At 54.7% G+C, this 15,345-nt stretch overlaps 1 protein-coding gene across 1 annotated transcript; it reads left to right on the top strand.

Moving 5' to 3' along the window:
• The first annotated feature begins 10,655 nt into the window (after positions 1–10,655).
• Positions 10,656–13,463, top strand: LOC119708467 (translation initiation factor IF-2-like). The gene is made up of 3 exons (XM_038154931.1): positions 10,656–10,676; positions 10,792–11,745; positions 12,681–13,463. The coding sequence occupies exons 1-3, from the start codon at positions 10,656–10,658 to the stop codon at positions 12,756–12,758; spliced, it is 1,053 nt and encodes a 350-aa protein (XP_038010859.1). The 3' UTR covers positions 12,759–13,463.
• Positions 13,464–15,345: the final 1,882 nt, after the last annotated feature.

Raw genomic sequence — 15,345 nt, 5'->3', positions numbered from 1 at the left:
TTCGAGCCGTGACTTCTACCAGCTGAAATAGCTGTGCTTGCTCACGCCGTGGCTGGGTACAGCTGGAGCTGTAAAAAGCTGCTTTGCACCTCCGTGGCTGTTTCTGGGGAGGAAGGGAAGCTTTGCTGTTCGACGCTTGGCTGTGCTGTAACACGTGTGTGCTCCCTCGTGTGAGTGAGGAGCACAAGGAAGAGTTTCAGGCTGGGCTTGGCTGTGCCTGAGCCTTCAGAGGCTCTGCAGGCTCTCCTCATTGTGGCCCGAGCACAGCCGCTGGCAGCAGCACCGTGTGTAGGCTCTGTGTGATTGCACCGGCAGCACATTGAGCAATCCAAGTGTCGCTGCATTCCAAAAAGTAAACAGCAGAAATGGGTCACGGAGTGGGAATATTCTCCATGCTTACACCGTGGAGCTTTGGGGAGGAAGATGTCCCAGAGCGTCAGCTCGGCATTTATTGCCTCTGTTGGAGGGAGCAGCTCTATCTTGAGGATTTACATTTGTGAAAGATGTAAGTAGAGGTTTCAGTAAAACTGGTGCTCTCAGTGAGGCAGCATGGCAGGTTGGTTTGGGAGGTGTTCTGGAAAGTAGGAAAGCAGAAATCTGCTTCAACTCTCTGTTTCAAGTGCAGCAAAGATTTTGGCCTCTTAATTCCTTCAGATCACTAAGAAATGAAGAGCCAGAGCACTCCCTACTTTAGCTTAGTACCCATCCTAGTGGAGTTTTGGATTTAGCACAGCTTCTTGAAAAGCTGTACCAGAGATCAGCTGCTGGCAGTGACAGTGAATGTCAGTGGTGTGCTGTGGTGCTCACACATGAGGATTGATGTTCCCATGCCAGGAGGGTGAAGTTGGTGTTTCTCTCCTCCCTGAAGGCAGCGGGAGCCCCACCTGTTTGCCTGGCTGTGAGGGGGGCCCTGAGGAGCAGATTCCCTCTTCGGCAGCCCATCTCCTGCCCTGAGCCCTGGGATTTCATCCATTTGCTGCATCTGGGTGTAAGAGTTGTGCTGAGGAATGTTGACGTTGCTTTGTCCTGTGCACTTGTGTCTGCAGCAGATCCAGGCTCTGCTTGTCCCTGACACGCAGGGTGAAGCACCTTGAAGCCAGGGCTGTCCCATGGAGCAGGAGCCGTGGTGAATTTCATCTTTTTTCCTACTTAGATGCGAGTCCTGTTTCCTTTCTGGGTTGTGCTGCCAGGGTAGTGTGGCACGCACTGCAGGAAGGAGAGGGGTGCCGCTGGAAATGTCTGTGCAGGTGCATGGGGAGGCTTTGCCTGTGACCCTGGCAACAGGAGGGTAATTGTTAACATTCCTGAAATGACAGCCATTCCCAGGAGACTGAGGTTCCCAGGTGGTGCTGCCGGCCTGGCTGGTCCTGGCAGGACCATCCCGTTGGTCCCTGGTGATGAGCAGGACAAAGTCTGGTCACTGCGCACTGGCCAGCTCAGGGCGGCCTGAGGACAGACAGAGCTGTGTGTGAGGAGGTGCTCGGTGCAGTGTCCTTTAGGAGGTTTAGTCTCTTTAATCCATCCAGGTGGGGCTTCTCTGATGTTTCTTTCCCCACCTAAAGGAACACTTTCAGTGAAGTGGAAATCCTTCCCCTGAAGAGCTTTGAAACCAGCAAAGGTTTAGTCACTTTCTTGTCGGTGCATCCAACCGGGCCTTTGGCTTGCTGAGCACAAGGGAGTTGCTGTGAACTCCTTGGAGGAACTGACTGATTTTCTTTGTTGTGCTTTGTGTGGTTTTTTTTTTTTCTGGGAAGGTGAAGGGAGCACAGAGAGGGGACCAAATCCCAAATCTGGGAGAGATGTTCCAAAAACACATTGCTGACTCCTGAGGTGGTTCAAAAGGAGTGCAAAACCCCCAAAATGCCTCTGACTGGGGAGTCTGCTGTTTTGCAGTAGTTTTCAACAGAGAAAGTAGGAGCCAAATGTTAGGCAGGATTTAGGTGGGTGATAAATCATCCTGTGGTGGTAGGGGTGGTCAGTAAAGCTCCTGTCCCACTGCTGAATTTGCATGCCCTTCCTCAAGGAGGTGCTGGTAACTTTTGCCTCAGCTGCTAAATGGTGATGTGCAAGTTAGGTTGGTGTATCTGAGACAGCTTCTTCTTGTACTTACCTTGGTGATTGTCAGGGCTTCAAAGCAAAACTGAAGTTATGTGTCTGCTTTAAAGTGTGCAGTTATGATCTGACCCATTTCTGCCTGGCCAAACCACATCTCTAAACTTACAGAAGCAAGGAACAGGTTTATTGGAAGGTTCCGTCAAGTTTTGTTGGGTTCACTCTTCTTGAGTGGAACGTGTGCACGCAGCTGTGCATTAAGGATATATAAAAACACTTAATACCTTCATAAGTAAAATTACTCAATACCTTCCTGTACTTGTCTCTGTACATGTACTTCTTCTACGTGTACTCTGTCTGTACTGACAGAGCTGATACTTCTGGAGAGAGCTCCTCACCAGAGCTGCTGTCTGGGAGGAATTGTTTGTGGTGAGGTGAGGATGCTCCTGTTCCCTTCTGAGCCTCTGCCTCATTAAGCAGTGCAAGTTGTATCAGCACCAGAGGCTACTTCAGCAGTCTCTGGCTTGTGGTGTGTCTCCGTCTCTCTGGAAGCCTGTCAGGAATCCCAGCCAGGCCCGGGTCGGCAAACAACAAGGGGGGGCAGCCCCGAAGCGGCTGACAGTGGGGGGGGGACACTCTCTCGTGCCCCGAGGGTACTGATGGCTGTTAGGCTAGTTGCCTTTGCAGCAGAAGAGGCACAGGAGACAGCGGTAGAGGATAAAAGGCCGACCCTCAGCAGAGGCCAGTCCAAGGTTTATTTAGAGCTCCCGAGGGAGCCCTTACCTCAGGGGGCCTCTAGCTCAGAGTGCTCTAAAGGAATGCTGAGGTCACTTTTAAAGGATGGGAGGAAACGGAAGGTATATACATTGCTTGACCAATAAAGATCCCCCCAGGATGAGGCCATGGGGAATGGACATTTGAGATCACGTATAGGATGGCACCTGGGGAGCTGACCCCTGGCCTTGGACTAATCACTCAACGACTTTGTCCAAAAGTTCTGGATATAGAGGATGGGATATTTGAATGACTGACAGGGAGCCAGGGCAGGGATTTGGGGATGATCTCAGCAAAAGAGAATGATTACATAGGTAAAGGGAAGGGGTATAATCTGGGCTAAACCATTTGGCAATAATAAGGGGATATGAAAACAATGCTCTTACAAAGTATTACAAAATATAAATGCACACTACAACAGTGGTGTTTGAGGGACTAATAAAAATAACAAACCCAGTGACTTTAGGCAGCCCTTGGCTTACATTTTGATGGTCATCCCTGTTCCAGTAGGCACAGTGTTGTAACTCTTGCATGAATAAAATCCCCTTGCCAAATGGTACCTGTGCACAAAAGGCTCCGAGGTCAGGTGTGCTGGTGCAAAAGCTGGTTTGCACTTGCATCTCTCTCTATGGGCTTTTCCCCTAAATATTAGTGGAGAACTGAAGGCTGAGACTGGAGCCGGCTGCTGCAGCATCTGAACTCTAAAGTGGAGAACTCTGTGCTGCCAGCCAGCTGTCAAATTGTGTCACAGATGGGAAAAATCTGATAACTGCTAGTGTGAATCAGCATCTTTTAAATCCAACAGTTCTCATGGCTCCGGATGTGATGGATTTGGGAGAAGAACTTTGCTTTCTTGCTTTGTTACAGATACATCAAAATAAGAGGGAAGTATAATGGTCTGGTCTTCCCTCCTTGTCTCAGACTGATCAGTTCTAAAGCAAAAGCATAGGGAAAAACAGGGTATATTTTATATGTCAGTATAGAATTAACCCCAGATAGTTCATGGACACCGCAGTGGTTGTGAAGGGAGATACAACACACACAGTTTATGGTTGGTAACATAAAAATAACCGTAAAAAGAACTGTAAAATAACTGTAAAAGTACACAAACTGCCAAACAACCAATCCCCCAACCTCCTCATTCTCAAATCTTTCCCTTGTTGTGCTCTGATATGGGGAACAGAAATAAGAACACACATGCATTTACCCAATCAGCACCAGGATCTGTTTTGGGGGCGAGGGAGGGCAGTTCCTTTCCTCAGTCCTTTGGAAGGCAAAGGATGTGGGAACAGGAGCTTTGCCCACTGCCTTGGGGGAGTCTCTGATGTCCCAAAGCCCCACAGAGCATACGTTTGTGGTTTAATATCCCAAGGATGTTAAAAGGAGATGCCAAGCCAGAAATGGGAATGGACCGTGGAGCAGGGATGGGATGCTGCCCAGCAGAGGGGTGACCATTCAGAGCGTCCCACCAGTCTGTCCCTGCTGCCCAGGTTTGGGATGAGCAGGCTGGAGACTGTCTCTGTGTTTGCTCCACAGGATGAGGAAGCCAACCCTCCTAAGGAGGAAGATGAGGAGATGTGTAAGGCTGGGGAAGGCACAGAGCCAGGTAGGAGAGGTTGCCTTCCAAGGAGGGGGACTCGTCTGTCCCATTGGAATTCAGGGCATGAGGTTAATGGAACAGAGGGGTTGAGTTCATTTTCTTGCTCAGGTTTGCATGTGCCTTAAAGAGATTTGTGAAAAGGTCATTATCCCTAATGGAATCTCTGAAAAACAGGGGTTGAAGCTTTCTGAAGTGGCCCAAACCTGCCTGCATGTATCCAAATGCAGCCCCTGTTTTTGTGTACACCTGGGATGAGACCTCAGCTGCTGTTACTTACCAGCTCCCAAGTGTAGCTCAGAGTCTGCAGCCCTGAAGAGCCAGGTTGTGGTTAAACAGCCTGAGGTACCAGAGAGCTGGAGTAATTTTCAAGCAGGTAACTTGACTTGGAAGCTGCATTCCAAACTTTTGTCCACATTTATTTTATCTCCCACATGGAGTTGCCTAAAGAAGCAGAGGTGGGGTGTTCCTAACAAAGGGACATCGAAATTCATCAGTGCTAGAGGGCTTAACACTCAAGTATGAGTGAAGGTGCCTTTAGGACACTTCTTATTCCTTAGCATATGAGTGGAATTTGAATGGAGTATCCAAATCCTGACAAGCTTGTATGAACTCCAAAGCCTCTGTAAGTGTTTTACAGCCAGGAAGGGAGATAAGAGTTTGGAGTCTCTCCCCTAAAACTGGCTGGTAGTTTGTTTCACCAGGCATAGCAAGAATTGTGTATTCCCTGGGGCTGTTCTTATGGAGAAAGGTTTATTTATGTTCCCTGGGTTCATCTCCAAAATGTGCTGTCTCCAAAATGATGGAAACTGATTTCATTGAAATGCCAGGGGTGCCAAATGGTTTCCCCAGCCAGAGCTCAGAGCCAGCCCTGTGGGAAGGGGTTTAATCCCCATTTTCCCAATCCCTTGAGGCAGCAGCACTGGAGCACTTGCACCCAAACATGTCCAAAGTGTTGAGTGCTGGCAGGAGGCAAATCTAGGGATTGGACAGTAGGAGTTTGCACTGCTCCTGTGATCCCAGACCTGGAGCTGTGCTTTGGAACTCCGAGGAGATGCTGCCTCATTCAAACCTCATTTAAAGCTCAGCATCCCTCCTGCTCCCTTGGAATTACTGTTGCTTCCATTGTTGCTCTTTCCCAATACCATTATGATAATTATTGTAAATTCCCTCTCCGTTTCTTCCATAGCCCTTTGCTTCCAAGAGGTGGTGCTTTAGGAAAGCCCCTCCAGCCTGGGAAGGTGCTTTTGGCTCCAGACACATTCCCAGTCCCCAGGAGTCCCCTGTCTCCAGCAGGTGAGGCAGAGGTGCCTTCCCTCTCGCCTTCCCTCTCTCTGCCATCTCCAGGGGTCTGAGGGAGTTCTTTGCCATTCCAGGGCAGAATAAGCTCTGCTCGCAAGAGGAATTATTTTATCCTTATTTTTTGGATACAAATTTTGTGTTTTCTCTCTTTTGCTGACACCGTGGTGGTGAAGCAGCACCTCCCAAACTTGTCAGTCCCAGTCAGCAAAGCGTTGCTCCCTGGAATAGTTTGTATTTGTAAAACAATGAATTCCCTGCTGGAATCCCAGTCACAGCCCCCCAGATCAATGTGCAGTTTAAGGTCTTACACCCTGACCTGGACAATTTCCTGTCTCTAGACATGGAAAAACTCAGCCTGGATTGAAGCCAGAATCCAGAATGGGGAAAGTGAGGCAGCATTCTCAGCCCAGGCTGGGGTTGGCACAGGGGATGTTCCCTGTTGGATGACATCCATGTGGAACAGATCCTTCCCCTCCTTTGTCCAAAGTCCAATGGCAAAGCATGGCCCCTCACAAGCGGGGCCTGGAATGAAATGGTTCTGTTAAAATTTGGCAAAGAATGCAATAAGAAAAAATGGGCATCCTTTTTGTGTATGAAAAAAATGTAGGGGAAAAGAATTGGAAAATGGTACTTCTATTTGGTGCCACCTCTCTTTTTTTTATGGATAAAACCAATAGTGAGCAATCAGAACAGAAGTGGGAAAGCCAGGAGCTTTTGCTTTTCACAGTGGACTTAATTTCCATTTTCTCTTCTCTTTCGGGACAGGAAAAAACACTTAACTCATCCCATCTTTGCCAAGAGCTTTGGTGTTGGAGCAGCCAAACCCAACAGGCTCCAGAACTGCTGGCCTGCACTGGAGAGTCCCAGGTCCTGCCCGTGGTGTGGGGTGAGTCTCCAGCTGTCCCCAGAGTGTCCCGAATCCAGAGGGATCTGCCCTGGCTTCAGGCTGTCCTTGGCCTGGTCCCTGCAGTCCCCAATGCCTGGGACACAGAGCAAGCCCTGTCCAAAGGGGCCTTTGGCTCCTTGTCAGGAATGTGGTGGCAGCCCCAGGAGCAGGTGGGAGGTGAGAACTGGGGCAGTGTCTGAGACTGAGCCAGGTCAGGTCAGTGTTTATCTGAAGGGGTTTGGCCCTGGCGTTTTTGCTGAGTTTCAGCAGGACCAGGGTCACAGATGCTGCATTTTGTGCATCCTGGGAGTTTCTGTCCCCTCTGGAGATTTCCTGCTGGGATGTGGCAGCACAGGGAGCAGAATTAAACCTGCACCTCCTGTGGGCATTGCTGGCCTTTGTCTCTCTGTTGTGCCATCAGACCATGGCTGTCAGTGGATGTTACTGCCACTGCCACCCCAGCTGGGGGCTGTGCCTGCCTGGCAGCCCTTGCCAGCCCCAACACGAGCTCCAGAGGTGCTTCTGTAGTGTGTTGGGAGTGTTTGCTGGGAATGTGCCTCATTCCTGGGAGGATCCTTTTGTTCCTGGGTGGCCAGACAGAGCTTTTGGGCTTGTCAGTTTCGGAGTTTGAAGGCAGAAGTCACTGAAAGGGACAAGGACAAGGAGGTTTGTCAGAGTGGTGCTGTCAGACCCCACCTGACAGTCTGTGCTTGGTGTGTGAGGTTGTTGTGCATTTGCAATGCAGGGAATGCATGTCCCCTTCCCAGTTCAGCCCAGCAGATCCCAAGGGCTCTTACAGGAATATCTATCCTTTACTTCCCTTTGTGAAAACCTAATATCCACCCTGCCATGAGCAATTTATTGATTTCTCCTGGAGAAAACCTCATGGCAGAGGCAGTTTTCAAAGGAGCCCAGAGCTGTGTTTGGAGCAGAGAGAACTGAGAGCTGCATCTGCCTGTGCTGCCCCAGCCTGGCAATATCCTCATGGAACAGCCGGGGCAGATGGGATTAGATGGAGCAAAATTAGATGGAGCACGGGGCAGGAAGTGAACTTTGGAAATCAGTAGATTTCCCCCAAGAAAGCATCACTCATGTCATCATGAATGACATGACCTGTGCCCGCTGCTCAGGATTCACCCAGCCAAAATCAAGAGCAAAGGTTGGTCTTGGTTTGAGAACTTGAAATAACTTTGAAACAGAATAAATCACCTGTTTCTTCTTTCTTTCTTTCAGATGCTGGACTTGCCTCTGTGGACATGTGCTGAGCTCTCACTGCAGGGAACTGTCAGGCCTTGATGGCTGTGAGTTCATGTTCTTCTCACTGGGGAACTGGAAATAATTATTAATTAATTGCAGGAAAGTTTTCTCAAACCTTTCCTCTTTTGTGCCCCTTTGTGTGGAACCAGGGCAGAGAAAGAGAGCAGAGGAGCAGCCTTGGGCTAGAGAGGGGCAGGAGAAAGGCAAAGGGACCTCCCTGGTGTTAGCAGGGCACCTGTGGGGAACAGAAGGGACACTGTGAGGGCAAGTGGAGGTGAGGAGTGGACATTTCGGGGCAAAATCTAGGTTCATCTGCAGGGAAATAAGTAGGGGATATTTTGGAGGGGAAAGCTGAGGTGATGAGTTTACCAAGCTTGGCCCAAGTTGAGTTTGCACAAATTGGACCAGAGGTGAAGGTCGATCCAAAGCCAACCCTGCTCAACCTCTGAGTCCCAGAATAAATTCTACAAGGTGCACATGGAGGGACTATAAATACATAAAAACAGAACCAGGAGCATTCCAAGAGCAAACCAGAAGGCTCCTGGGAATCCCATTACAGTGTTGTCATAGCCTTTTTAACAGAACTTAAAAGTTTTTTATGACAACACTGCATTTCTCTGTTGGGATCATTCACTCCATGGGATGTGGGGTTTATTTGCATTTGAACTCCCTCACAGTGGCCCTGACACTGCTCAGGAGCTGGGAGGAAAAGCAGAGTCAGAGCTCCTGGCAGGGCCAGGGTGTTTTCCCCCAGAGCTGCTGCCCACCAGCCTGGCCAGGAGGGATCTGCTTTGGCTTCTGCAGGACAAGAACGTTTTCAGTGATTCAGATGAGATTCCAGCAGCCTCATGTCCCGGCGCTTCCCGGGCAGCGATCCGCTCTCCCGCCCCTCCTGCTCCCAGCCCCCGCTCAGCCGGGCCAACTGTGCCGAGGGGAATTTGTCCTGCCAACAGCAGGGGAAGGACACAAGCTCCCACCCTGGCACTTGGCTTGTCCCTCTGTAGGATGCTGGGATTTACATCATTCCATACATTTGGCTGCTGAAGTTTCCCAGCCCAGGGGCTTTAGCAGGCAGAGCAGCACAAAGATTGTTTTCTGTGTGGTGCCCAAATTTGGGGTTCGGTATCAGCTTCGCTACTTCAGATGAATTATACCCACAGCCCCAGATTCCCTGCTGAATTCCTGCTGGAATAACCTGACAGTGCCTTGTGGAGTGTGGGCATTCCCATGCAGAGCTGCCACTTCAGCACCAGCTGTGGCAGGAACCAGCAGAGGTTCCAGGGAAGCTCAGTGGAATCAGGACAAGGACAGGTTTATATTCCATACAATTTGCTATTTATAACCCTCATCCCCCAGCCCCACTGATGTCCCTGGGGATACTCAACAGAGTTCCCTGGAATTCAGCTGATTTCATCCCCCCTGAGCTCGGGCTCCAGTTGATATTTTAAGGCAGGAGAAGGCGGTGGCCAGAGGCGCTCCCAACCCGCGCTAAGGCAGCTCCTGTGCCCAGGGGAGGACGTCTCTCCCTGCAGGAGCTGAGTCCATTTCAGAACCTGAGCGGTGCCTCTGGATGTTATTTTCCCTCAGGAAAGGGATGCACATCCCTGCTTTCAGCACACCTTCAGTGGGAAAGCTTTCCATCAGTTCTGTGGTTCCAGCTGGCTCCCTGAAAAACTCCAAACTTCATCCAAACAAAACTTCATCCGACTCTGACCTTTTAAGGCATCTCTAAGGGCATTGCCTGGGGCTTCATTTCTGTGAGGGAAGATTCCCTTGACTTTAATGCTGCTGCTGGATGATGTCCCTAGGCTGGAAGGGAAGGGGTTTGAGGGGCTGGGACTTACCTGGGGGTGTGTGGGAGCTCTGGGAGGTCAGCACCAGGAATCGCTGTCTGAGCCCCTCTGCTAACGCACTATGCCAACATTCCCAGGTAACACCAGCTGTTCCTCAGGGTAATTTTGGGGTGTCAGTGGGGTCTGTCTGGGCTGAAGCATCTCCAGGTGCCTGTTCAGAGCAGCCCCTGGCCGAGGAGCCATGGGCAGGCCTTTATCCACGCCCATCCCAGCGCTGCCCGGGCATCCCAGTGCCCATCCCCGGGATGTGTGTGTGGCACGCTGCCTGCCACAGGCAGGACACTGCAGGCGCAGCTCCTCCCCTGCAAATACCGAGGACAAGAGGTGCTGGTTCCCTTCCTGGAGCTCCCCGCCTCCTCCAGCCCCATGTTCCCAGCCAGCTGGGACACACTGAGGAAACACCAAGGAACATTCCTGGCAGGGAGTGGGAGTCACCAAGGCCTCCGTGCAGCTCTGGGCGCCAGGAAAGTGGCCCCAGCCTCAGCACCTGCAGTGATTTTGGGCTGTGAACAGTCACCTGCAGGAAATGCCCCTCTGCAGGTGGGACCAGCCCTGACACTCTCCAGAACAACTTTGGCCCTGGACCAAGTGATGCCTCAAGACTTGTCCGGCTCATTTCTCCCTGAAAAGGGACATGGAATGAGCACCTTTACAGCTGATGGGTAAATCCTGGAAAGGGCAGGAAACCAGGGTTATTGGAAGAGTTTTGTGCTGTCATGTCAGGTACCAGCCAGTTCTGCTCTAGAGCCAGTCAAGGGGCTGGTGTGGAAAGCAGCACTAGCAGGAAAGAAGGAGCTACATTTGCACAGGAATTCCCTGGCTGCTGGCAGCAGCCATCCCCATCCCAGGCAGGACCTTCCTCATGAGCCTGAGCTTGGTTCAGGTGCTTGGAGCAGGGTGCTGACAAGGCCAAGATTCTGAATTCAATCCCCCCATGGATCAGTCACTTATCACGGTTTGACTTGCTGCTCCTCGTGGCTCTTTCCAACCCGGAATCCCCTGTGCTCCGGAAATAAAGAGCAAACAGTTTTCTCTGGCTTTTTAAACCCACGTGTTTCTCCACTGGGGAGTGCGAGCCACAGAGAAAGTGGAGGAGAGAAGGGAGAGCATCAAGTCTCACCCGGCAGGTGTCGGATGAGCGGCTGGAGCAGGACCGAGCCCCGGCGGGGCCCCGGTCCCGCACCGGGCGCAGTCCGGACTCGGCCCCAGCGCCCGCCCCGGAGCGGCTCCTCCCGCCCGCGGCGATCCAGCGCCGCTCGTTCCGCGGGAGCGCGAGCTCCCGGGGGCTCGGGCAGGGGGCAGGGGGCGGAGGGCGCTGCTCTGCCCAGGGCGGTGCGGTGACCTCGGCGTTCCGGGCCGGGGGGGCTCCGCATCCCCGGGGCGCTGCGGGGCCGGGCCCGCACGGGAGCGCGCTGCTGCCCGCCAGGGGGCGCTGCGCTCGCGCCGCCGCTCCGTGTCCGCCAGGGGGCGCCCCACGGGCCGGCGCCGCGGGCGGCGCTGAGGGAGCGGCGGCGTCGGGAGGGTCCCGGGGCCGGCACGCGCCCCGCCCGCTTCCAGCCGCGATCCAGCGCCTGCTCCGGGGAACCGCCGCCCTCCTCCGGGTCCGGCACCGGCACAGCTCCGGCTCCCCGCGGCCGCACCGGGACCGTACCCGGAGCCGCGGCGGGACCCCAGCCCCGCGCCGACCGAAGCAGGAGCAAAGCGGCAGCGCCAGGGTCGGCCCCAGCGCCCGTCCCGGAGCGGCTCCTCCTGTCCGTGGCCATCCCGGTCCTCACCCCAGCCCAAATTCCGCACCCCGCCCGCCGAGCGAGAAGCGGCTCCGCCCGGGTCCCCTAGCAGACACCGGCAGGACCCGGACCCAGATCTCCGGGCCCGGATCCCGGTACCGACCCCACTTCAGCGTCTCAAGCTCTGCGCAGCGCTCCGAGCGACGATCCCACCCCACCCCGGGCCGAGCATCCACCGCACCAAGCGGAGCGGGCGCGGATCCTCCGGGAGTTATGGGCGGGGCGGAGCCGGCACAGGTGGTCCCCTCTGCTCCCCTTCCCGCCCCTATCTCCCCGCACCTGCCTTCAATCCTTCCCCTCCTTCCTCCAGCCTGCCTTCCCCCCAGTGCCCTGCCCTGGTGCCCTGCACACCCCGACCTCCCGCCACCTGCCCTCTGTTCTTGTCATCCACCCCTCGACCACCTCCTCTGCTCCCCTATTCTCGTTCTCCGTTCCCCGCTCTCCTTCTTTCCCCGCAGCCGCGAGGCTCGGGGTGCCGGAGAATAAAGCCCAGAGGGCCGGAGCCCGGCGCCCCCCGCCCTTGCTGAAGTCCCCCCCCCCCCCGCCACCACGGGGCCGGAGCCGCTCGCTGGGTCCTCCCATACCAGTCTAACACACCACCCGACACTGCCGGAAAGCTTTCCCAACATCACATTGGGGGGTTGGGGGGGGGGGGGGGGGGGGGGGTGTGTCAGGGACGGCCCCCTCCTCCGGAGGGGGTCCCGGGCAGGGTCGGGGTGGGCTCTCTCCGGAGGAGGGGTTCCTTCCGCCCCCGCTCCAGGCCTCGCCCTCTTCTCCGGACCCCCTCCTCCGGACGGGCTCTGCCCCGGCCCTCTCCCGGGGACCCCCTCCTCCGGACCGGGGCCCGGAGGAGGGGGGAAGGGGAGCGGGTGGGAAGCAGGGGGGGTCGCGTTACTCTGCAGGGTGAGCACACATAAAAAAAAATCGGCAATGAATGGCCCCTCCTGTCCTGACCCCTCACGCCCCCTCCCTCCTCCTGGGCCCCGGTCCGGAGGAGGGGGTCCGGAGGAGAGGGCGAGGCCCGGAGGGGGAAGGGAGGCCCCCTCCGCCCCGTCCGCTCCCCGACCCCCCTACCCTCCCAGGACCTCCCCCAACCCATTCCCCCCATCACTCCTCCCGCCCTCGCCGGAGGAGGGGGTCCCTCCTAACCTACCCACATCCCCTCGCCCCAGAACCCCCTCCGGAGGAGTGGGCCCTCGCTGCCCCCGCAGTGTGATGTGTGGAAGCCGGAGTGCCGGCGCTGTGTGTGAACAGCATTGAGGAGCCGCCGAGCGGGTCCGGCTCCGTGAGGGGACTCCAGCTGAAACGATACGCGGAATAAATAAACTTCACAACCAGATATAGTTATGAAGTGGGCATGTACGTCAGCGCCCGGCACAAGCGAGATAGCTCTCGTGAAAACTTGTGCGCCAAGCTTCAGCCTGTCCCACATCTTTATTCACAAAGGTGTTCCATATGCAATACTTTGCACAACTTTTCTATGCATATTCAAGCCCTGGCCCCGCCTGTCCTCGCCTCGTATGGTAATCCGATCCACGCCCTTCTGGGCATGCGTTGTTTGCTGTGGTGGTCGCACGGGGGTCTCTGGTGTCTCTGAGGCTGAAGGCTGTGGTCTTCCTCATGGCTGAACTTTTGAACTTTTCTCCTTTGTGCATGTGCTTTTGGTCCCTTGGTGCTTATCTGAGTACGTCTGACGGCCTTAATTAGCTTGGAGACAGAGGAGTTCCTTTATCTGGGCTTTTTGTATCTCTTGGTCTTCTCTGGTATTGTTCTATATGTAAGAAACTTCAGAAATTTGCATTTTCCTATGCCCTTTGTACCATGGTTAGAGGTTTCTTAAGTAAGAAGGTTAAAATTCAACACACAGTTCAACAGGCTACATTTTAAATGCTTAAGTCATATTACTAATTCAAGTGAACTCCAAAAATCTCGGTTTCACAGCAAGGGCGGAGGGCGCCGGGCTCCGGCCCTCTGGGCTTTATTCTCCGGCACCCCGAGCTCCGCGGCTGCGGGAAAGAGGGAGAGAGAAGGACGGAGAGAGAGGAGAGACGGGGGGGGGGGGGGGGGGGGGGGAGGTGAGGAGGGAAGCGGGAAGGGAAAGGCCAGGTGGGGGGAAGAGAGAGGGTGGACAGAGGAGGGGGAGAGGGGAATAGAAGGGGATAGCGGCGTAGGGACAGGAGAGGAAGGAGTGGGGAGCTGGGGTTTGAAGGGAGAGGAGGGAAGAGTTTCGGGGCGATAGGGACGGGGGAGAAGGAAAGGGAATACAGGGCGAAGGCAGGAGGGCTAGAGGGGGGGAGGGGGGGACAGGAGGGGAGGCCGAGGCCCCCGCGCCTCACCTGCGCAGCCCGCACAGGGAGCTCCCCCCCGCCCCGCGCTCTCGGCGAGCAGGTGGCGGCCGCGGCCCTTTCCGGGGATTAAATGACCGCGGCCCCGCCCCGTGCAGCCGCCCCGGGGCCCCGCGCACCTGAGCCGGGCCCGCCTCACGGAGCCCCGGCTCCATCCCGGGCCGAACCGGGGCTGGAACGCGGGGCCCCCGGCACTGTGACCGGGGCTTCGCGTCCGGGTCCTGCCCGTGTCCGCTGGGGGTCCCGGGGCCGGAGGACCGGGGTGGGATTGGCGCTGGAATGGGGACCGGGCTCGCCGCGGGCGGGAGGAGCCGCTCCGGGACGGGCGCTGGGGCCGAGCCCGGCGCTGCCGCTCCTGCTCCGGCTGCGGCCCCGCTGGGGCTCCGGGACACCCCAGACCCCGCCGGGCCCCGCAGAGCCGGGGGAATTTGTTTTGAATTTTTTATCCAGCCTAGGCAGATAATTCTCATGGAGAAACCCCAAAAATAAAGGATATGAGGTTGGGATACGGGAGGTCGGGGCACGGGCAGTGTTCTGCTTTAAATTAAAAACCCATTGGGAAAAATAAATCTGTGGAACAGCACATTTCCAATCCTGCACCGGCTTCTGTGTGATCGGCTGTGATTCCAGCTGCTCCCATGGGATTTTTGGCCTGTGAGACTCTAATGAAGTGCCAGGTACTGAGCAGGACAGAAAATAACGGGAAAACTCTTGGGATCAGGCAGTGTCCCAAAGAGCTGGCAGTGCCCAGCATTTCTGACTGGAATTTGAGGATCCCAGCACAGCCCTTCCATAGTGTTCTGGTGGATCTGACACTGCCCATTATTCCTGGCTGGAATTTGGAGGTGACAGCCTCCCTTCCATAGTGTTCCTGTGTCTCTGGCACTGCTCACCATCCCTGCCCAGGATTTGGGGGTTCCAGCACAGGCCCCCCAGCACATCCCACTGCATCCTCAAGTTTAACCAGGATCATTTTTTGGGGTGGGGGCACCCAAACCCAGCAGAATTTGCTTTAACCAATTTTGGGGGATTTCCCCTCTCCCCTCCTCACTGAATTCCTGCTGCCAAATCCCAGCAGGATTAAAAACCATTTTTAACCCCAAAACTCATCTAGGAACTACACAGGGCAGGGCTGCACTGCACTCCCAAAGTTAGAATTGGGAGAACCGGAAGAAAAGAAAATCCAGGCTGAGATTCCTGGGAGATTGGTGCAGCTTCTGCCAGCCAGAACAAGCCTTGGTCTGAGCTCACACCTGAGGCATGTCATCAGTATCCTCCTGGGCCTTTTCATTAAAAGCAGATTTCCACAGAGAATTAATGAAATACAGAAAATTAAATGGAAACGGAAAGGAGCAACTCCCGCAGCCCATCAGGCTCCAGCATCCAAAAGAAAATGAACAGAAGGATTATGGATTGGGACCATCCCAAATCCCAAATCCCTTGTGTGGAATACCACTCTGTTTTGCTCTATAAATCACCACTTCTCTTGATG

This window comes from Motacilla alba, chromosome 1A (assembly GCF_015832195.1).
Source record: "Motacilla alba alba isolate MOTALB_02 chromosome 1A, Motacilla_alba_V1.0_pri, whole genome shotgun sequence".
Taxonomy (NCBI): Eukaryota; Metazoa; Chordata; class Aves; order Passeriformes; family Motacillidae; genus Motacilla; species Motacilla alba.
This window is presented reverse-complemented; position numbering and strand designations above follow the sequence as displayed.

Coding starts and splice junctions, on each gene's coding strand:
- LOC119708467 (XM_038154931.1), top strand. CDS start 10,656: ATGGATCAGTCACTTATCACG. Junction 10,677..10,791: donor TGGATCAGTCACTTATCACG/GTTTGACTTGCT, acceptor TCCACTGGGGAG/TGCGAGCCACAGAGAAAGTG. Junction 11,746..12,680: donor GCGGGGCGGAGCCGGCACAG/GTGGTCCCCTCT, acceptor CCCTCGCCCCAG/AACCCCCTCCGGAGGAGTGG.